The sequence below is a fragment of the Zootermopsis nevadensis genome, unplaced genomic scaffold, assembly GCF_977971745.1.
Source record: "Zootermopsis nevadensis isolate Lab colony 2312 unplaced genomic scaffold, Znev_1.0 Znev_ptg000019l, whole genome shotgun sequence".
NCBI classification, from domain to species: domain Eukaryota; kingdom Metazoa; phylum Arthropoda; class Insecta; order Blattodea; family Termopsidae; genus Zootermopsis; species Zootermopsis nevadensis.
This window is the reverse complement of record NW_028259151.1, coordinates 6,926,126-6,950,517: the sequence shown is the minus strand read 5'-3', so window position 1 is coordinate 6,950,517 and position 24,392 is coordinate 6,926,126. Positions and strand designations below refer to the sequence as shown.

Below are 24,392 nucleotides of genomic sequence, written 5' to 3'. Positions count from 1 at the left end.
AATCGATGCAGAGTTATGTAAAATAACAGTGAAAATAAATGCGAGAAAATACATTAAAATATTTAGCACCATCTCCCTACAACTGCATACCTGATACTGAGATTTTTCGTCGGTCTACGAATTCGCTCGAACGCTGTAACAGAAATATTTGTTTACTATTGATTTGTATATTTATGGTTTAGGACTTCATCCATCGTCTACGTCTGCCATGTCAAAGTCACATCATTCTTTTATGTCTTAAACACGATGTGCGGCCAAAATGTTTACATTTTTATAGCTTTTAAGTTACAAATGTATGCCAGCTATTAACTCGTGTACTGCTGTTTTACATTTCAGCTAAATAAAACGAAAGTGTGATTTAATTAAATTCACTAATAAATTTTAATAGAATACTTAACACACATTGTGTGACACCAGTCAGGAACCTTTACACACTTTGATTTTAAGATATAAATATTTGTTGAATGTTTAGTAGATTTGTGTTTCATGTACAAGGATTAAAATTGTTGTAAAGTGGAGAGACTTCGTCTTTAGGAGACTGCGAGCTCTAACGGGCGCATTGTTCTGCCCCGGAAGATACGCAACTGAATATGGACAGAGGTGGAATTTTATTGACAGGGGAAAACCGGAGGACTAGGCGAGAAACCTTTTCCGGTGGGACTTTGCCCACCTCAGTTCCCAGATAGACTTCCGCGACGAGATGCCGGTGATTAACCGCCTGCCTCTTAAAGAGTTTAAGATTCTGCAAACAGGTTTGTTTGTTTGTTTGTTAGTTAGTTTACACAACGATGCTTAAGTTGAAGACGCTGAAGTCTTCTTTTTGAGGACAATTTCAAAGACACAACGGCGTCTGTGTGGCAGCGTCTTGAACTGGTAGTCCCTGATGACGGAATTCCTCAGACGTAGGTCTGGTCAATCTTCTTTGTGCCAGCAGCCGGACTGCATGGATTGACTGACATACTTATACGTACTTTTCTGTTGTTTTTTACTGCGTTTAACACTACAGAGGCGAGATCACAGTTTGGTAATGATGCCAGAAGTCGATGTGCCTTTTTGTTGCTGTCCAGTTCTCTGCGTAGAACAGTGTAACGCGCACAAAGGCACGCAGAGGGGAGCGTGGCACTGATCAGACCGTTTGTCGGCGTCTGTGGATTACATTGAACTTCATCCTATCCCGACACCCGCCTGCAAAGACTGAGGGGAAAACTACTAAAATATGATTTAAGACAACGGATCTTTATCTATATCTACACATGGGCTCTAATATTTTGCGTGAGATACATTAATGCTGTTAGACTTATTTTTTTACACCGAATACATACTACTCACTCAGGAAAAAGCAAGAAAAAGGAAAAGATTGTTTTTAGTGACGTTTTTGCCGGATATTTATTTTATCCGTGAAATACATGACATCAGATTTAAGAAGCCTTCTCACAAACCAAATGAAGTGCTGCTCTAAACGAAAACGCATTCAAGAAAAGAAGAATGCGTGTAATATCTGAAGAATTCTCATTCAGGGACACCTTGGTGACACCGCAACAACGAGGATGGCTGGATACTGTCATTGATAAGTAACTCTGACGACAGAAAGTTTCGCCACCTGTCCTACTCAACTGTCAACCTCCGAGATGTGAACGCAAACCTTTGGCATGTCAAAGCCGGCAGACTTGGTGATGCGTGGCAGGCAGTGACCAGTGACCTATGTAATCCGTGCCAGTGACTTTAAACCGGCCCTCCGCGCAGAAGACTGGTTCAGTAGTAGGCTGGCAGCCAACACGCGAGGTTCTTGCTGGTGAGGAGTAGCGGTTTCATGTATAAGCACGTATTACAGTGGTTCGAGAGGTCTCTCTAGGCGTGTGTGCAGGTTGTCAGTGTCTTCGTTTTCTATGTGACACTACTTTTGTGCTTTCATTCTTATTCAGTGAAGTGTCTGCGAACTAAAGGTATCCTAAAAGAAGAACTTATTTCATTCTTGGACATAGGTCGTCCAAACCAGGTTGACAACTATTAATATTTAATAATTTTAAAATAAGTTTATTCACATTTCTGAGGTTTTATGAACTTCTGTGATGGATGTAGCGAAGGCCAGTTACTCGTTCGACTTCAAAAATTCTTGAACGTTGATGAAAAATATTTGAAAATTGTGTGTAGTTAATTGCGTTACGAAAGAACTTTCATCCCATGTGACAGAACCGCCTGCCGCAAGTGACCTGGATTCCAGACTGCATCTGCTGATCAGAGGGACGTGTACGATTTGCAGTTTAACGGTGGAACATTCCGCATGACTAATTATTAGAGCGTAATGTCGCCAGCGATTCGTAAGTGTTCAAACGAACAGACAGATAGACCAACTTATAGATATATAGCGTTCATAAATTGGCTGACAGTAATTGTAGAACCATGAGTCAGAGACACACAAGAAACTCTTGAAAAAAAAATTATTGTATAAAATGTAACAAATTTAGAGCAGGAGGATATTTGTAAATTTTATTTTCAAATCCTTAGAAAGTATTTAAGCATTTCAATCTAGGTTTAGTCGTCATTACGATATCAGGAAATGCTAATTTTTTCGGAATTGTTTTCTTTCTTTAATTCCGTTGTTATATACGTTGCGATTATGAATTATTTCATCGTGTTGCACAATAGACTTGATGTCTGCTTATATAGTTCCTGGCATAGACAATTTATGAAGACTGTCTGTCCGTGGTGTGTCCACAGGTAAGCGAAGCGTCTCCTCAATTATCTGTCGGCCGCCGTTAACGTCACTGACCCTTCCCACCCCCATTTTACTTTACCGATAAGCGAGATTAAAACACATTTTTATTCTAGCTGGACTTTTGTTTTACGACAAATTCTAATTCTGTGACTAGTTTTGCTGAATTCGGGCTGGGTCGAATATGTATAAGTCTGTTATTGCAATCGTAAATGTGCGCCTTTCCATCAAATCCCCACATCATAGGCCTTTTTCATCTGCTTATTACTTCTAGTGACCAATGCAATTCGAACGCGAAAAAATCAGCACGCCTCTTACAAAAGATGACAACTTTAATACAAATCTTTATTATAATTACAAACAAATGTAAATTTTATTTATTTTCACTAAAGCTGGTAAATAAACTTAAATTACGCACTTAACACAACACCACACCACACTCCTGCTCATTAACGAGCACCAAAATACCCTAAAATCTACATTTTATAGTGAACGTCGTGGTCGAGTGTTTTTGCTGTATAAAATCATATTATGTTATTTAATTAAGAAAAGATAGCTAAGTAATGATTTTAATTTTAATACTATAATGTTCGTGCTGTTTTAGATTTTCTCGTCAATATTGGCGGATGATTTTATAGTATAAATAGACGCGTAAAAATTGGAGAAGAAATAAACTCGGGGAAAATTGTCGGCCTCTCACTGTGTCAAAGGACAGGCAAAGGAGCGTCCCAAAAACTTACCCAACGCCATGTTTCTTCCAAAGTGCTCGTCGTTTGAAAATGGTAATGTTCGTCTGGGGAGTCAAACCCGGGAAAATTGTCGATGTTTCAGTTTCGAAAATCATGGTGATCTCTGTCCAAAGAAATTTGTGCGTCAGCGTAGACAAACGTTACATAGATCTACAGTTCCATACGTTATTAAGATTTGAATTTCAGACTACTTGCATCGTACAAATACATAGAATATTTTAAAATTTCCGTTGTATGTGACAACGAAAACTTCCATTACTTGGTGAAGGTTTCCTCAATAAAGGCAATGTTTGGATAGCACCTTAATAGCTTATGAGATCTTCCTTATCAGTTTCCAATTGAGTAATCAGTCGCTCTGGGTTCAGTCTGTCGTTTTAAGGCTCGCAGTGAAGTGTGGGACAGTCGCTCCTCTGCAGATAAGTGGTAAATTAGTAAGTTCCTCCCTCTTGTGTGTGCATGTCGTACCCCGGAGTCTCATGTTTACTTCGAACAGCAACGACTTGGACAATTGCACTTTCCCTGGGAATCGAGATGCAATACATAGGGACATTCAAGTTTTCACGGCTGTGAAAATTCGGATTGTGGCTTTTCTGATTAAGACGCAGAGTATATTTCTAGTAGTTACCATTGTTTCGGTGAAACCTACCACCAGCATCTTCTTATGCCGTGATGATGGAGGCGTTAGATTCCTCCGAAACATTGGTCGGCATCTGCAATATCCCAGAAGACAACAATCCGATCATTATTTCTGACAGCTACAATAGGCAGATTCAGTCAGGAGGCGTCCAAAACGGAGAGCAGATTTTCATAACTGAAAATTAAAGTACCCTTAATTTAACAAAACAAGTCTGTCTCCTTTAATGTTCAAAGGAAGATGGCATGTGCATGCGGCTTAGATAAGTCCAGTGGCTCACACTGTGACTGGATGTGAACTGTAGCAACTTTACTGTAATAAAGCCACCGATTTATTGACTAGAGCAATTCTGTTTCATTCCAGTGACATAACTCAACAAACTGGCACAGAAGCTTGTTACAACATACTGGCTGGCGAGTATTAAGATTCTGAAATGTTGTTTTAAAGGAGTTCATATCGTGACTTACTTAAGGCATGGATGTTTGTACACGTCTTTCTATATTGTTCCGTCCTGTATAGGTAGAGGCCTTGCGACGGGCTGATCACTCGTCCAAGGAGTTCTACCAAAGGTCTACATAGATCAAGTAACCTCACATATGTGAGGAGGCTAAGGTCCGTCAAGGACTCTAGAACCACAGATGTTTATTTTTATACAAAGCTTTTGATATGGCCTTCCATTAACCGAGAGGTGCGAAATAAGTGTTTCCACTGTTTCTGTTTTTAATTTTTACATTCAACAAATGTGTCGTGTTTAATTTGTACATAATTTTATAACACTTCATGATATTAAATTTAGTGGTTCATCTGTTATAATTGTATAGGGAAGAAACTATCCATGTACATCATTACGTCATTTTTAATTTTTTGTATTAAATAGTCTTTTCAAAAACGTAGGGTGGTCAGTGCTGAAAAAATGTAATTGTCAGCGTCTTTGGTACGACCTTAACCTTAACGCCATCGCTGTTTTGACACTGTCGATGTTGTAGAATGTTTAAAAAAAACTGCTGAAACTGATTTTAATGAAAACGTAAATTACTGACAAAACTGTTTGGGGGTTAGAAGATACACAAACTTAAAGAACCACAATGTTTCCCTTTAACGTAAAATATGGAGAGTATGTCGATAAGACAGTGGTTACAAGATCTCTACAATTTCATTATTAATAATATTTTTTTAAAAAAATAATTTTGTACTCTAATGTCCTTCTCGAAGGTATCACCACCTTGTCGAAGGCAATCTGCCGGGTGAGGAGGCTTGCGTGCTCAAATGACCCTTAGGGCTATGCCGGCCTGAGCTTCGGCTCATGGTAGGGTCACCCAAGCCGGACAGGTCTAAGGAGATGCGCTAGACTAAGAGTGATACCCTGGTCCTCCAGGTTGGGGGTTGGGTGTAGGGCTAACAACCTTTCACCTTTAAAAAAAAATATGTGTTACGAAAAAATCAACCAAGCCTCGGATCAGGACGGACTCTTTGGCACGACCACGGCAATTGAAAAAGGACATGAGATTTGGTACCTGGAACATTAGGAGCCTCTATAGGGCTGGGGCACTGAAATCAGTGTGTAGGGAATTAGGGAATTATAAGTTAGACTTAGTGGCAGTGCAGGAAGTGCGATGGGAGGGGGAGGGCACGATCCCAGTGGACAATTTTACATTTTTCTATGGAAAGGGGAATGACAATCATCAGCTAGGGACGGGTTTTTTTGTTCATAGCAGAATTAGGGCAGCAGTTAAGAGAGTAGAATTTGTTAGTGACAGGTTGTCTTACGTAATTTTGGAAGGACGTTGGTGCGACATCATTGTCCTTAATGTTCATGCCCCAACTGAAGACAAAAGCGATGATATCAAGGATAGCTTTTATGAAGAATTGGAATCAGTATTTGATACATTTGGCAAGTATCACATGAAAATTCTGCTAGGAGATTTCAATGCAAAAATTGGGAGGGAGGATGTCTTCAAACCCACAATAGGCAGCGAGAGTCTCCATGCACTTAGTAATGATAATGGCGTCAGAGCAGTGACCTTCGCTACGTCAAAAGATTTAATTGTAAAAAGTACAAAATTTCCACACCGTGATGTTCATAAATACACTTGGACTTCCCCAGATGGCAGAACACACAATCAAATAGATCATGTTTTAGTAGATAAGAGAAGGCAGACAAATGTAATTGATGTGAGATCATTCAGAGGAGCAGATTGCGACACTGATCATTATCTGGTGGTAGCAAAAGTGAGGGAGCGGCTTTCAGTAAGTAGACGAACTAAACAAAATTTTGACACAGAAAGATTTGATTTAAAAAAATTAAGTGAGGGAGAGGCAAAGGAACAATATCAAGTTGAAATTTCGAATAGGTTTCAAATTTTAGAGACAAATGAGGATAATGAAAGTGTGGACATCAACAGGGAGTGGGAAAATGTCAGAAACTGCATCAAAATTTCAGCAAAAGAGAAACTAGGATACTACAGGAGAAAGCAAAATAAACCGTGGTTTGATGAAGAATGTTCAAAATTAATAGATCGAAGGAAGCAAACAAAATTTCAATGGTTGCAGAACCCAAACAAAACAAATGCGGATAATCTATGTAACGTGAGACGTGAGGCTAGTAGAACCTTTAGGACTAAGAAAAGGGAATACCTGAAGGGCAAAATTGCTGAACTTGAGACAAATAATAAGGAAAAAAACATCAGAGACCTGTACAGAGGCATTAATAACTTTAAGAAAGGATATCAACCCCAGACTAATTTGGTAAAGGATGATAGTGGCAATTTGCTTGCAGATCCAATAAAAATTGTGAATAGGTGGAAAAATTTCTTTAGCGAGCTCTTAAATGTTCATAATACTGGTGATATTAGACAGATTAAAATGCATACAGCTGAACTGTTGGTGCCAGAACCTAGCTTAGATGAAGTGGAACTAGCCATTGGGAAGTTGAAAAGTTATAAATCTCCAGGAATTGATCAGATTCCGGCCGAATTAATTAAAGCAGGTGGCAAAGGGTTGCATATGAGGATCCATAAGCTTATTCAGTTAATTTGGGATAAGGAAGAGATGCCACATCAATGGAAGGAATCCATAATTATTCCTATTTATAAGAAGGGGGACAAGACTGAGTGTGGTAATTACCGAGGAATATCGCTGCTATCAACCTCATACAAAATTCTATCCAACATTCTTTTGGCAAGATTAACCCCATATGCGAATGAAACTATTGGGGATCATCAGTGTGGGTTCAGACGAAACAGATCAACGATTGATCAGATCTTTTGCATTCGTCAGATACTAGAGAAAAAATGGGAGTTCGGTGGGACTGTACATCAGTTATTTATAGATTTCAAAAAAGCCTATGACTCTGTGAAGAGAGAAGTGCTATATAATATTCTTATTGAATTTGGTATACCAAAGAAGCTAGTGGGTCTAATAAAAATGTGCTTAAATGAAACCTGCAGCAAAATTCGAGTAGGTAAATATGTATCTGAGACATTCCTCATCAAGAACGGTCTAAAACAAGGAGATGCTTTGTCTCCCTTGCTCTTTAACTTTGCGCTAGAATACGCCATCAGGAAGGTCCAAGGTAGGCAGGAGGGTTTGCAATTGAACGGGACACATCAGCTATTGGCATATGCTGATGATGTTAATTTATTGGGGGACGATATAAATACAATAAAGAGGAACGCAGAAGTTTTACTAGAGGCTGGTAGACAAGTGGGGCTGGAAGTAAATTCAGAAAAAACTAAGTACATGTTAGTATCTCGTCATCAGAAGACAGGCGGGCAAAATTATCTTAGGGTAGCTAATAAATCCTTTGAAAGGGTTACAAAGTTCAAATATTTGGGAACAACAATAACAAATCAAAATGATACTTGTGAGGAAGTTAGGAGGAGACTAAATTCCGGAAATGCTTGCTACTTCTCAGTCCAAAATATTTTGTCTTCCCGTCTGATTTCTAAGAACCTGAAAATTAAAGTATACAAAACAATAATCTTGCCTGTTGTTTTGTATGGGTGCGAAACATGGTCTCTCACTCAGAGGGAGGAACACAGATTGCAGGTGTTTGAGAATCGGGTGTTGAGGAGGATATTTGGGCCTAGGAGGGAAGACGATGGGGCGTGGAGAAAACTGCACAATGACGAGCTTAAAAATCTGTACTGCTCCCCCAGTATTGTGAGGGTGATTAAGTCGAGAAGGGTGAGATGGGCGGGACATGTAGCGCGCATGGATGGGACAAGAGGTGTGCACCGGGTACTGGTTGGGAAACCTGAAGGGAAGAGACCGCTGGGGAGACCTAGACGTAGATGGGAGGATAATCTCAGGCGGGATCTATGGGAGATAGGAGTTGAAGGAAACTGGATTTTGTTGGCCCAGGACAGGGTCCGGTGGAGGGCTTTGGTTAATTCGGTGATGAACCTTCGGGTTCGGTAAGCCATCTAGTTAGTTAGTTAGTTAGTTAGTACTCTAATGTTATTCTGTTACGTTTGTATGAGGATGGATTTCGCAACACTGGGTATAGAAATCATATAACTGCTTTTATATATAATGTTCGAATACCTTATTATTTCAGGAACATTACTTTGCAGGTTAAACCAACCGGATCTCATGACTGGGAGATGGAAATCCTTTCGAAAGATTATTATAATTTATCGCGCAAGTTGTTATTTCATTGTGGCTACTGCACCGTCTAATGTCTGACATCGAGCTTTGTAATTGGTCGCTGTAGTCCACTCATGTGGAAAGTTGTTGGCAGTATTACAAACCGGTCACGGAATCCATCGGCACCTTTGCCATAGCCAAGGTCTACCGATCATGGACGCCAGGCGCAGGTCTAATGTCTATTTACAACTGAGGGCCTCCTGGTACTGCTTCTCTCACCTTCGGATTTTGAACCATGTTGCTAATAAAGCTACAGTTAGGATATGAAGGTTTTCCAGTTTGTTTTGCGAGAAGCCAAAATAACAGAAATGCAACAAAATAACAAAACAATTTCACTAGACACTCGCGATATTTGAAAAATCTGAAGAGTTAATAAAGGATCGTATCAGTTACCTTGCTTAGACGACTTTAGTTTCCAACTATACAAATCGCGCGATCTTTTTTAAACACTGTCACAACTCTGTGGTACGTACTTTACATTATACAAAGAATTACTGTTCCATGGTTTCGTATTTTTCGAAAATATTTCACCATGCGTAAGTTACTGACCCCGTTGCAGGTGGCGATAGTGTAGATCCCACCTCACAAGTTTGTTTGCCCTCCATGTTGGTATTACTAAAGGTATGAAATTAAAAAGTACAATTTTAGGGTAGTGTCCTCACCAAATTTCATCCAAATCCGTCCAGCGGTTCTCGATTACGCGACACAACTTATAGACAGCCAGACATGATCAACCCCACATTTGTTGAATTCATGCACAGTGTGCAATGAACGTGTAGTAATAATTCGCTTCGCCGAATATTTTAGAGTGAACAAATGAGGGTAAGGTGAATAATTCTACAATTTTAAACTCTTTTTTGTCAATACAGACCAGAGTAGATACATATATAAAATTATTCGTTTTATGTGGGGGTTGGACAGCCACGGTGGTCCAGCGGTTAGAACGCTGGCCTTGTAATCCTGGGGTCTCGGGTTCGATTCCCGGCGGTGCCCGAATTTATAACTTGTGTTGGGCAAGGCCGTGGTCTAGGCAACACGGAGTTTTCCTCCGTGGCATCCCAACACACACAGAAGAAGGCAATGGCAAACCACTTCTGGATCATCTGCCAAGAACGTATATGAACAGGTCCCAGTCCGAGAAAAGGATGGAAGGATCCTGTTCATATGGACCTGTCGTCACACAGAACACTAAATAATGATAATAATAAAATGTGGGGGTTGATCGAAGTCTTAGCCTTGATATTGCTGATTAATTACATTCTTGAAGATGACTGCCTACTGGGTTGTTGCTCCGTATAGTCTAACGTGCTTTCCGACGTTTCAGAAGTGCTTGCTGCCTCCGTCATCAGAGCGAGGATGGCCCTGATTAATTAACGGCTTTATATGTAGCAAATGGTCACACCTCTTTTCCTCAACCACGTGCTTGCCACCGATTAAACAGCAGCCCGCTCCTCCATTCCGCAGATCTGCTTTGTCACATCGCACTCGCCACATACCTCCTGCTCTATATATAAATCTTCCAAAAAATCACCCACCAAATACACATTTACCACGAAGATGGCAACAGCATTGTTTGCCGAAACGTTGGACGACCTTCAGCATTCGACGCGGCTCATTCTCCAAAACCGAACTAGAACATTTTGTATTTGTGTTGTTTCAAGTAAGAGTCGTTTTGAACAGTGACCAGAATGAACGAGAGGTAATCGAACTTTCTTTGCGCATGAAACACTGAGGCTTACGTCAAGGTCGACATGTAAAATAAATTGTCGCTAAGAACTGTGGCAGTTCAATGTTCGTAACAGTAACAATACAAACGAAAGCTGAGCTCGGTTAAGTTCCCGGTGTTTGCCACATTTTTGTTCGCCGAGACTTTGTTGCCCTATTCGATAAAGTTCCATTGAACTTCAAAGGGCGTAGTCGCTGTGTTTAATACCGACGGACAGTCGTGATGAGTCGAGTATATGTAGGCCTACATTTAGCGTATTTTTGGTACAAAGAACTCGTATGAGGGGCAGTGTGCTGTTTGGGAAACAGGTTTTGTACAGGCTACGTACAGTGTTCGAATGTCTCTCTATCTTGAATGAAATCGGTTGTCACGCGACTTCTCCGTGCACTGTTCCAGTCCAACGCCATTGTTTGTAATCGTTTCCCACTATTGTTTGTTCATTTATTAACCGTTAGGGTAATTTGTATTGTGTTCTAAGAGCCGTTGTGGACACAATGTTACTTCATCCTAGCTGTAGGCCCACTGTGCATAAGTTCCCGGGATTAATAGCACCTGTTGCATGTCAGTAATTTAAAAAGTTACTACAGAACCTAAAGGTGCAACTCCAAAGCCCGTTTTTGGACAATCCCGCGTTACTTCATGCCGTCTCCGATCCCCAGAATCCACCATCCTGAAGATCGTATTGGTCTTCCAAGTGGACGTTTTCCAAGAGTTCTCTACCAGAATTGTGTACGTTATATCATACTTTGCTGTTGAACTGTATTTCCGTACGAAGCGCTTGAAGGAAGATTAGCACAAGAGACTTTGACAGGCTGTACGGGACTGCAATAACGTAATTCGAGGGCAATGGACATTCACCATGCAAACAAAGAACATTCGAAGTATCAGTTTTCATTTCCGTCAAACGTAGCCTAGGCGGTTACAAAGAATCCTCCCAGTTGACTGTAAACGTCTAGTTCGAGAATGTTTGTGAGCCTTATTGCCTGCCATCCTCAAAGCTGTAGGACCACCCTTTGTCGGTTGTCTGAAACTTTTTATTCAAGGCTGGTGGCGAAGTGTATGAATGTTTATTCTTTTTATTTAAATTTATACATATTTTTATTACCTATGTTGTAATTTCTCAGTACATTTGCATTTTGTCTAAAGTGCAAAGAGTGCAGAACGAGATCGTTATCCTACCATAATGGTAATAGTTTATGCCTATGAGAAGCGTTCCGGTTTTCTGCAGTGCCCTCAAAATATCTCCCTGGATCCTCTGTTCGTATGGTCAAATTCTTGCCAAAGACGAAGCTCCCAACTTAATACCAAGGATATGCCGGTGTTGTGCTTAGTCAGGGCTCTTGAAAGTTTTCTTACGAATAAATTTAATGTGTTTAACGTTTCAGTTTTGTATTATTGCTTTGAAAATGCTTATCGCAGAGGAATTCCTGCACTCGTACTGTATTATCGTATCCACAATGCCGCTGAAAAGTTCATGTGTTGCCAGGTGTCGTTTCCGCTGAAGCCGTGCAGAACCACTCGAAAAGTAATTAAAAGTTGTACAACTGGTGCACCAGCTGTTAGGTTTGATGGACTGATAAGCATGTATCTGTGAGTGGTGTACTCTTGTCAACTATTCTGACTCAGGCCTTATTACATATCAGATTACCAGTAGATATGATCTCATCTTGGAAGCATCGATTACGTGCTCAGTGACGTGCTAAGAATTCGTCTCGAACTGGCACATTTTTAGACAACTAAAATGTTTACCTGTAAAGACTACAAAGACGCGAGAATTGCAGAATATGAGTGGTAATGTAGTGAGCTTCTTACTGCTGTAAGAACGAAGATGATTTTCTTCTGGGTTTAGCATCGCGTAGTCCCGGGCATGACGTTAAACTGCGTCCACAGACCGAGTGGTCCCCTTCTACCAAGAGCCAACAGCCTCTTCGGAGGGTGGATGAGCTGGTGGAGGTCCAGGGCACCCTCATGCCCTTGGGGTAAGAAATTACCCCTAAAGGCTGATGAACCCGGATGGGTCAACGGCATAGGATGCGGAAGGCAAGGGGAATCCACCGCATTAAAGATCCTCAGGATTTCCCAAGTATCAGCAGCTCAAGAGCTGCTGCCAACCAATCCTAGGATTGATTACAACAGAAGAAGAAGTCTGCTTACCAGGGTTTCAGAGGTCCTTGCTGCCTCCGTCATCACTGCCCTAAAAGCCAGAAGAAAATCATCCTCGAATGGTAGTGCTCTATGTTTCTGTCAGAGATTAAAATTACATCCTGCTCCTTGTTTCCGGTCTGTAGGCAAGCATTGACACTTCCCTAGGTCCGACGCATGGCTGAGCAACGAGTACAATTTAAAGCGTGTAATATTTTCCCTAGCGTTACTTTTCTGATGTTACATGCACAGTATTTCCTAATTGGTGAAACAACCTTGAAACAAGTAGTGCAGTCCAGTAGAGTTAACATACTTTTTAAATTCTGCATAATCTAATGACCACGGTGTTCATCGTTGCAGATATATTTAAACTAAAAATTACTCTCTTGTTGCAAAGTTTATCACACTGTGGGCTGTGGAGACGTAACGAGTCTACTTTCCTTTCTTATTTGTTAAGTGTGCGCCATATGTAAAGTCTGAAGAGCTTAGATTGAGAGCGTTTGAGAACAGAATTCTAAAGACCGAAAATTAATAGGAAACTGTGAAAAGGAGAGACCACGTATTAGATGTAGATACAGATGGGAGGATATTATTAAAATAGTGTGAATGTGACAGGACAAGATATGGATAGGATTCATCTGGCTCTTCAAAGAGAGAAACAGCGTGCTGTTGTGAATACGATACTGAACCTTCGGGTTTTATTAAAGATTATGTACTTTTTCACTAGCTAAGCAACTAATTTCTTAAGAAGAACTCTGCTCGATGATTTAGTATTTGTGTAGTAATTTGTTCTAACAAAACTGTCTGCAGCAGTGGCGTGTTTACGCAGCACATAGCTAGTCGTGAATAATGTGTCATGCATATTAATTACAATTGCGTATGATTGGCTGTACATTTCGGTCTTCTGGTAATTGTTCCGTGTGGATTTCAATGTTTTAGAGGAACGTATTGTCTCCAACTTAGGGCGAAGATAAAGTCGGTATGTTCCTCCGGAACGTCGGTAAACACTTACATGACTACACGACGTCGCAACCCTGAAGACAATGATCTACATATTTACAACCGTGAGAACCTCGGTTCTGCATAATTTGCTGTTTACTTACAGACACAGTCTCAGTAAAGCGTTTTGTGACGTAGGCATGTGTTAACAATTAACGTGCCCAATGCGAAACGATCCGCGCGTGTCGGCCATATTGTTTCATGGTTTTCGAGCTACTGTCGGTTAGCGGGACACAGACAGACAGCTCTCATTGCAGTCACGTGAAGGAATTTTCGTAACTCCCGAGTCGTACTACTATGTTGGCCACACGTCTTTCATTCATATTTATTTCAGAAAACTATGCATCATGCTAAATCATTTGCAGAAGACAAAAGTGATAATATGAACACTGGAAATTAGTTTCATACTGACGACTCATCGCGCCCCGGAAGACACAGTTTAATTGATATAGTGACCCTAAAAACTTCAAATCCTACCTAGCAAAGCGCGAAAAATGACAATGTAACCTCGTGATATTTGAACATTTTGAAAGAATACCTTGAATTTGAAACACTGAAAGTAAATTTATCGTAAATATTTTTATACAAAGGCACATTTATTTTTATTCCTTTGTTTTTTGTCGTCTTCTTTTATCATAACTGAAATTTATACGAAAGGCCTACATATTGAATTGTTGTTGATATTGTTGCGATGGGATAAGACCATGTTTCTGTTGAACTGGGCCCCTAACGGGTCCTTTGTCCATCCTCCAATTGATATATGAGTGAAGATGGCGCGGCGGTTGGATTATGTTGACGGGAGAAATATACGGACTCGGAGAAGATCTCTTTGTCCACTAAAAATCCCATATGGACAGACCTCGTAGGGAACCCGAGCCTCCCCGGGAAGAAGCCCGCGACTAACCGCTTGAGTAATGACACGGACTTTGTAACGGCACACAACTCAGTTACACACAGGACAAACATATTCCGTTTTGCAAACACAAAATAACAGAGTGATTTGTACAACGTTTCCAGGTGACTTACAGTTATTGACCTCAGAGTGACAGTGGATTGTTGGGAGTGACTGAGAATGTTCTGCATGACAGGAGATGTTATCTTACACTCAATTGTTTAATTTTGTAGAAACTACAAGAAATTCGAAGAAAATTAACTCAACATATTTGTTATTGAAGAACAGATCTGTCAAGTTAGTAGTCGGAGAGAAAAGCGAAACGAAATGTGGGCTACTCATGTGTAATAATATGGGAACATTCCATTGCGTGAGCTTTGACAGAAACAGGTTTCAGTTCACGTTAATCATGTCACAACACCCTGCACACAAACGACAATAGGTTTTTAAAGAAGTGGTTATGTAATGAAATGAACGAAACACGTTAGTGTCACGCCCTTCTGTACCCACAGCGTTGCACAGAAACCCTGCCGGTTAGGCATCCCCTCCGGCACTGGTCTTAATCAGCCCGCGTGTGTGTATCCGTTCTTGTAATTCACTTTGCAGCTCTGTCGTCAAAGCTAAGTTGCAAAATTGTTGAATGCGAGAAATATCGAGATGTCTCTCCACGTTGTTAGATCTGATTACCCAGTGAAGACGACAGAGATTTTTCATTACTCTCAGCAAACAATCTAGCCAGGATTTCAAGACTGATACTGACGATTTTGTGTTGAGTGGTGTACGATAATTCGGGTCCTCGTGACTGAACGAGCTAGGGACAAGTTGGTTGGTCCTTTGGGTCGTAATCTCTCTCTGCTCAACGCTTTCTTTTGCCGGGGGAAAGAACGGCCGACTCGCTGGCTCTCCTTCATTGGAGGATGTAAAAGTTGGAAACTTGACTAACAATTACTGTGTCAACACGAGAAAGAAAATAGAGTTTTATCCTCGGTAATTCTTGCCGGTTCCGTGGCTATGAAAATAGAAATTTCTTCTAGCGACCTCGTTATGGTATCTGAAGGACTGAATTCAAAGAGAAACACTATTTCTACAAACTGCGGTACTTAAATCTTCTTCACATTATTCCCCTATCTTCTTTCGCTATGACGACAAAGTTTTGCATTAAATTTTTCAATTCAACCTGGACTTTTTTTATTTTCTGTCTTCCTTCGCCGCTGTTCTATTTGCGCAGTGTGTGTAATTAAATGCCAGAAATTGTATCTTAAGACGACTGGCTTTTGTTTATCCAAATCCGACTTGCTACACACAAGCTTAATCATTTATTAACGCTGCGTAAATTTACAGTTGAAATAGCCTTTTTTTATATTCCAGTGCTTCAGCAGGCATATTGCATGTTATTTCTGGAAATTATATAATCAATAATTTTTAATTCAGTTATACAGTTTCTGTGCCAAATTCCACTTGTATCCATCCTGCGCCAAATTTACTGCTTAAAACATCGTAAATTTCATTGTCTCTGTTTTTTGTATTTATTAACATAAAACATTTATTAAGTAAATAGTTTATTTGTAGTGTTCTGTCTGACGACAGGTCCATATATTATGAACAGGATCCTTCCAACCTCTTCAGGTTGTCAGGGACCTGCTCATACATATATATATTCTTGGCAGAGATGATCAGAAGTGGTTTGCCATTGCCTTCTTCTGTGTGTGAGAGGAGTAATTGTTGGGATGCCACGGAGAAACCGGGGAAGCCCCCGGAGGAAAACTCCGTGATGCCTAGACTACGGCCTTGCTCAACACAAGTAGTTCATTACTGAGTATGGGGGTAATTTAGTGAGACCATAGCTTTGTTGTTTCATATTATACAATAGATGCGCAAATAGGATATCATTTTTCGGAGATCTTTTATCAAACATGATTTCAAAGAACCTACATTAAGTGGCGCTAGTATCGCTCCCAACTCAAAAGTTTTGATGCCAGGAAAGGAAAGGCTTAATGTAATGTCTAATAAAAATACGTCAGATGGTTCAAGAAATATTAGGGCGATCTGTATCAAATTATATGAGATTTACTCTGGGCATTTTATGTGTGAGGAATTTGCGATTAAGTAATTAGATAAAACGCATGAATGGTAAGAAAGGAAAGTTCGTTTGTCCGGTTCTTTGTTACCTTCAGAATAATCGAATGTTGTCACTGGTACTATTATTGAGGCGGGAAGATCCCACGAGCGTCTCCTTCAGCCTCGTCGCTGTTAAGGTGAACTTCCTGTCATGTTCAGACTGACAGCGTGGCGGACACAGAAGTTAATTACACAGAGCGTAATTACTCGAAAGTCAGTCTGCATCTGCGCAACATCCCACTTTCTCCAGGGTTAATTAATATTGCAACAACAGAAATGAATATTCTGTCGATGTCTGTAGAGGATAACTTTGCTTAAGAAATAAAACAGCACATCGGTGGAAATGAAAAACGCAGAACAAAGCCAAACTTAACGTAAAAGTAGTACATCCTGTGACGCACGTCTTGTAGCATTCGGCCTGTGTCTGTAAAAAGAAATGTGATCAGATTTCTGCGCAGGGGACACTTAATACACTTTATAAATGTCGTTACCATATGTGCACGTATAAATATTTTCTCTCTTTTGGACACTACTTTGCTGCATTGCTTGTTTCAGCTGTGTTTTGTTTTCAGACCGTGAACTAATGCAAATTTGTCTCAGCTTTCTCGCATTTGTGTCCAACTTTCAGATGGCCATCATTTCAATTACCTCGTTTCGAAATTAAAATTTATAAATATCAGTTGTTGATATAATTGCGTCATTTCAAAATATACCCTCATTCCAATGAATTTGGCAGTAAACATCATCAGATGTCATACAACAACAGTAATTAAGTTTTAGTTTATAAGATTATAATTTTTAACTTTTAACTTTTAACTTTACACCTGAAGATGGTTCAATGTAACCGAAACATGTAGTAAAAAGATGTACCAAATATGTAAATGATATTTTAATATCTTATGTATAAATTTTATTTATATACAATTGTGATTAGACGGTAAAAACACGAATAATTAAATTTATAAATATCGTAAAATATATTTCAAGTCATGCCGTAAACTGAATATTATATTGTGTTCATTTAAAAATCATTTAAGACATATATTGATTCTTATTTTGTTCAATGACGCTGGTTTTATTTTCATAGATTGCAAGCCCGAATGTCGTTGTTATTTAAGAGCAAGTTAGGAAATGTACGCATAGCGTAACAATTCATTGCGAAGGATATTTGCGTGGGCGGTGTGACCATAGTGACTATGGTAATCAAGATGGCCTGCGTGTTCCCCGCACAGTCATCTTCGAGCTCAGCAACGCGTGTCAGACCTCATGGGCAGTTTCCGTTATTGTCGTTTGATTTTAACCAAAGCTGAAATATGAAAGCAGATTTTGGTAAAACTTTAAAATGAAGATTCGATCTGCCTTTCTCGAGTGTTTAATGCCTACGGGGAGACGGACGGACAGACGGAGCTATTATAACAGGGTTTCAGGGTTACGAACGCGCGTAAGATGTCTCATATTTGAAAATGTTATTTATTTATTTATTTATGTCAAATGGCAGGTACGTAGAATTTCATCTTTGACCAATTTTTGCCAAGTTTGTAGACCACTTTGCCGTCAGAGACGTTGCCCAGGGTATACCACAAGGAGGCAGGTCTACTTTGCACCCCATATTTTAAAATGTCGACAAACTGATTTATTTTAATTATCTTCCTACATTCGTACCTTCAGTCATATTAATTAGAGATCGAAACTGAAAAAAATATTGATACTAATTGAATCACCAGATGAGTAATTATTTGCATGTTTCGGATTACATGCACTTAAAATTCGAAGGCCTATTGCTGTAATCGGCTGGTTGCATCGTATACCTTCCTACTCTACCACGTTCAACGCAGGCTTAGGTTTGCCTCATTTCATAATATAATTTTTATAAAAGAATGTTTCAGATTATTTTAATTGCATGTAAACTTAAATTCATCAAGCCTTTATGTAAAACAGATAGATACCGCAAATTGTCTTATATTAAATTTATCAAGAATACAAATTGGTTCAGATGTTAGCAGGTGACATTATGACAAAGACTCGTCTTGAATTCGATATTTCTGCTACGTGTGTTCATAAATAATACATATCAATTAGGAACTAAAGCTTTTGTTATTTGAGGAATGGTGGTAATGAACAATGATATGCGGGTTTGAATATTCCAGGATCTCTGCTGGAAACCGATAGAACAAGCAGCGAAATTGTAAAATTTGACCTCCGGAGTGTCCGTGAGCAATTATATTTCCTACAAACCTTCAGCTTGACCGTCACTGGCAGCCGACCGTGAGGGTGTAACAACGATATAAAGATACCATGATGGCGTGACCTCTTGACATCAAGTTATATGCCGGAAATTTTGTAGTGTCCTGCAAGTTCTGACGTAAGGTAATACCTGTATAATTAATGTTTTCAAGGATCGCATCCCCTTTGCTTGCAGAGATGACAGACGATGGTGAGACGAGTGAGGAGGCCCACTAGGGGTGATATGACCGCTGCATCGCGGGGCTGCATGCTGCCCCTGCTCCTGCTGCTTGGATTCCCGCACTCCACCGTGCCCCTGGCAGTGAGCCATCAGGACCTCGAGTCTCCCAACAGGTAAGACGCGCGCCCGACGTGCGTAGTGCGTGCTGAAATGAAGAGAAACATAATTTGAAGCCCACCTAGTGTTAAATTTGTGTTACGGTATTTTACACACCATATATGAACTTATGCCGTCGTAAGATCGGATTATCGCCCTGTACCGTTGCTGACATCCACTAGATTTCCAGTGCGTTACACGCCAGTCTGCGCCACGGTGGTCTAGCGGTTAGAACGCTGGCCTTGTAATCCTGGGCTCTCGGGTTCGATTCCCGGCGGTGCCCGAATTTATAACTTGTGTTGGGCAAGGCCGTGGCAACACGGAGTTTTCCTCCGGGGGCTTCCCCGGTTTGCCCGTGGCATCCCAACAATTACTCCATTCACACACAGAAGAAGGCAATGGCAAACCACTTCTGGATCATCTGCCAAGAACGTATATGAACAGGTCCCAGTCCGAGAAAAGGATGGAAGGATCCTGTTCATATGGACCTGTCGTCAGACAGAACACTAAATAATAATAAGATGAGGTGGTCTAGCGGTTAGAACGCTGGCCTTGTAATCCTGGGGTCTCGGGTTCGATTTCCGGCGGTGCCCGAATTTATAACTTGTGTTGGGCAAGGCCGTGGTCTAGACAACACGGAGTTTTCCTCCGTGGCATCCCAACAATTACTCCATTCACACACAGAAGAAGGCAATGGCAAACCACTTCTGGATCATCTGCCAAGAACGTATATGAACAGGTCCCAGTCCGAGAAAAGGATGGAAGGATCCTGTTCATATGGACCTGTCGTCAGACAGAACACTACAAATAAAAAAAAACACCAGTACACTGACGGACGTCATACTACACCGGAGCGCGTTTACCCATTGCTTTGTGGGAGTTTGTGCGGCATTGTCCGTGCAGGGAAAGATACGCATTGGAAATGATTGGTTGTCGTAACGTCATGGAATGGATTGAATTGGAACCTCCGGGGTTTTCAGTATAACTGTTGTCAGTGTCATTTATCGTGACGTCTTACAGAGGGGCTGCCGGGAGGACGAAGGGTTAATAATTACGTGATACGCGCATTATCTTCTTAGTATTGTAGTACAAAACGAGATGTCTCTGTTGTATGCACAGCATGGGCAGTGCTCACCTGTAATAATGGGACAATCACCGCCGAGCAGAATGTTGATTGACTGGTGAATATGTATACTTCCACCAGACTACACGGCGCAACAACCCAGGAGACAGCCATCTTTGTACTCACAGCCATGAGAATCTTAAAATTTCATGCGCAATGAATGAATGATTCGTTTCCTTCAGCGAACGCCCGCATGTGTGGGCTGTTTCATGGTTACTCTTTCTACGAGAATAACGGAACAGACACTCATCACTTCTTCCCAAGGCCGACAAATGTGAATTGTTCGGGCGGAACTCTTTGTTACTTAACGAGCTCCATGAGATTAGTTCTTCTCCTTCTGGAGAAGCCAATAGTCGTTCAGCTGGTCAGGAAATACCCCCACTTCCACGGAACCTAAGAATTCATTGCCTTGTAATTAAGAGTCCAACACCGGTCTCTATTCTGAGCTAGATTAATCTAGTCCACAACCTTAAAACTCATTTCTTTTAAATCCATTGTAATATTATATTTTCTTGTATGAATATTCCTCAGAAATAATTTATTCCCTTCAGGTTTGTCGTTGTGAGTAAGATCAGGCTTGTGTGTACCACTCGCTAAATACTGAGCGGTTAATCGGGAAGACATTTTGAAATTGCAATGGTGGACCCAGGGCTGACTCCAGGTGTTAGATAGAAACAGAGAATCTTTGGTATAATGCACAACAGAAAAATTCGCCTTTATAGCAGTGATAAAGAAATGTTGCTATTTAGAGCGCTAAAATGTTCGACGGTTATTTTCAAGAGTAGGCGATTGGCTGTTGAAGAAGAAGAAGAACAGAACGTTATCGCGTACAGTTCGGTGCTGTCACTGGTAAAGTTAAACGCAACTGCCCTTGTCGGCTCCCGGCAAGAACTGCTAAGTAATTTTTGTTGTTTCTATGGAGCGGTAATTAACTCGCATCGGGCGCTTGGTGGTGAGTCATGCAGTTCAGCCGCGAAGTGACAGTTGCGTCCGTACAGCTTTGTCAGTGAACGCACTGATCAATGCTACAAGCAGCTTGTTTGCACTTGTAACATTTTGGGTTTAGTCACTCGCGGTCGCGGATCTTTCTAGTGTCGATTTTGGGTTTCAGTCTCCGACAGCTTTCTCTTTTGAGCGAGAGGCCTCCACGTTTCACTCTCATGACGGGATTTCGTGCGACAGGCCTCAAAATTGCTGAAGAGAGAGTAATAAAATCATTGCGTTGTCATGTTTCTCAGTCTCACAGCCTTTACATCGACTTCCATAGAAATCGCGTAGTTCTGAATTAAAAGCTGTGGTTGTCACCCGCGTTCCGAAAAAGAAAATTTCTTCACTTATTAGCACTGCTGTGTTAAAGAGAGTGGACCTACTTTCTGCGTTTACTTTTATGAAAGCCTCGGACTGATATTGTCTATATCAGTGGTATTCAAACTTTTTTGTTCGCGTACCCCCAGATATAATTTATCTTCAACTTTGTACCCCCAAAATATTTGATGTTTAATTCAAGTTATACATAGTATATAATCTACATCTAAAATAAATTAAATAAATTACATTACTGATTATTCAGTGTTTATCATAAAATAATATATATATTTTAAATTTCACGTACCCCATAAGATAACTTCGCGTACCCCAGGTTGAATACCACTGGTCTACAATGTCATATTAAAGGCTATTTACGTAATTTCTGCGTGTAACAATCTGGAGTTAATTATTTCTTGTCATGTTTTATGGATGCACTCTCTGTGTTTCATGGAATTGTAAATTCCATATTAATACCACACTGCCGTAATATAAAGATGTCGCTGCATTGCAAACATAGATTGTATTTCAGGGCATTTCAGTCCCGATTTGATACTGCTTCATAATTTATTATTCATCACATACTAGGTCTATTAGGATGGTCAGATAAAGGATAACGAGATATTCCGGGCACTGCGCACGCCCTGGAGAGGTGCGAAATGCATACAACATTTTGGTCGCAAAAAGCTGAAGGCCTAGACGTAGATGAGCGGTTAATGTTAAAATTGATCTGAACGAAATAGGTTGAGAGCGTCAATACTGTATTTAAAAAAAATCTTCTCGGGCTACCAGCTGTGTCATGTGGATTTGTTCCGGTGCGTCATAGTCCGGGTTAGTGTCTGTGTTGTAAGAGAACTTTTCTGCTCTCAGGGCCTGTGATGGCAAGGGGAGTTGTGAGCTGGAGCCGGGAGCGGAGCGCTCTCGCCTAGGCGACCACCTGGGCGACTGGAAGGACCGCAATTGTCTGTGTGACGCGCAGTGCTCCCGCTATGGCGACTGCTGTCTCGACTCGCCACACTTCGTGGCTGCAGAACAGCGTCGCGGAGCTGCGTCCTTCACGTGCGTCGAGCTGCGTCAGTTCGGTGGCATCTATATGCTGACGTCGTGTCCACCCGAATGGAGCGACGTCGGAACGCGGTCGAGGTGCGAAGATGACAACCCTAGCCTACGAGACCCAGTGGCGACGATGCCAGTGACGAGCCACAGTTCAGGGCTCACGTATCGAAATATTCATTGCGCCGTCTGCCACGGAGACATTTATCCCAACAGCACAGACGTGTGGAAGCCGAGACTTGAATGCCCTAATCTGATACAAGGTCTAATTCCAAACTTGACAAGTATTGATATATCCCGTGCTCTCATCTTTGAACCAGACCAGAATTCGTGGACGCTGCGTCTCCCTTCTCACAAATCTATCAAACGTTACAGCTGTAACTTGGACCCTGTGCTTCCGGATACTTCTGAACACATCGTGCGTCGTTGTCCAGCGGGCATCATCCGCACATGTGCTCTCAATTGGACAAACACGGACGTAAGAAATAGGTGTGAAGCATATACAGCTCTGGTGTTCTATCAGAACGACGGCTACAGGAACGCACACTGCGCCATCTGCAACAACGTCCCAGTTCAGAACCTCGCCTGCGTTAGGGCATCAAGCCGTGTGTCTGTATATGGAAAGGAATTCAGCCCCAAAGCCTTCGCTGTTCTGTTTGATCTTACTGGTGACTCTGGAAATATCGTTGGAAAGGAACGGGCATGTTCTAGTATGGATCAGCTGTATGACCCGTTCTTCAGACGCTGTCGTGACGTCATCTGTTCACTGGAAGGGCAGAATTACATCGAGGGTCATTGCATCAGTGTTTTACCTCCTGTCGATTCAGGTGAGGATTATCCTGTAGCCAGCGGCAAGCATCGTAATGACAGCGGTGCACTTGCAGACGAAAGTAAGTCGGATTATTTCCGTAACTGCCCGAAGTTTCTTCTCGAGTCCGACGAGTATGAATTACTGGACGATGGGACTCTGAATGTCCCGGCCTATCACCGCTCGTACCCACAAAACCAGTTTTATATCAGGAGCGACGGTCGTCTGGAGATCTGCACGGACGAGGGTGTGGAGTACGTGGACAAGTTCAATCCCAGCATGAGTTACGTGACAATGGCTGGCCTCGGCGTCTCCATTATTTTCCTGATGTTACACTTGACGGCGTTCATGTTGCTCGCGGAACTGAGGAACCTCTCAGGCAAGAATCTGGCGTCTCTGTGCGTTTCTCTACTCGCCGCCTACACCGTCTTCATAGTCGGTCAGTTTCTAGAGGTAAGAATTTCAACACTTTTATTTGCTGTAACGTTTTAATGAGGACGTGAATAAATAAAAAAAAATGTCTTTTATGTGCGAATACTTTTATACTGCAATCGAAGAGAAGTTCAAATTTGTGATTTGTATTGAAACTTTGATATTTATTTATACATACAAGAATATAAACTACAAGTCGATCTTCTGGGAAAATAACGTACTTTATCCATACTGGCAGGTAACATAAATTCTTAGTCCATCTCTACCATTTAAACATAACATTGGCAACCAGACACGTCCTCATCCCTGGTTATAAGCACAGGAAGGTTTAAATTAGAAAGATTTGATGTTTCCGCGGCGGTGAGTCCGAAGATGGCTGTCTTCTGGATTGTAGCGCCGTGTAGTCTGGTAGAAGTTTGCCAATATTTCAGAGGTCCTTGCTGCGTCCATCATCAGGACGATGAACAGGTCACTCATTTCCCTCTTGATGG

At 41.2% G+C, this 24,392-nt stretch overlaps 1 protein-coding gene across 8 annotated transcripts in view; it reads left to right on the top strand.

Annotated features, from left to right (window-relative positions):
• LOC110829902 (uncharacterized) overlaps nt 1–24,392 on the top strand; it is a 56,904-nt gene that overhangs the window by 29,699 nt on the left and 2,813 nt on the right. For 3 of the 8 annotated variants that reach the window (XM_087351565.1, XM_087351566.1, XM_087351567.1), the window contains 2 exons: nt 19,040–19,197; nt 22,479–23,922. In XM_087351565.1, the coding sequence (XP_087207691.1) occupies nt 19,052–19,197; nt 22,479–23,922 (1,590 nt within the window). In that variant the 5' untranslated portion in view covers nt 19,040–19,051. Of the gene's footprint in view, nt 1–1,745; nt 2,319–19,039; nt 19,198–22,478; nt 23,923–24,392 lie in introns of those variants that run through there. The other 5 variants (XM_022064100.2, XM_022064098.2, XM_022064105.2 and 2 more) reach the window with 5 other exon arrangements.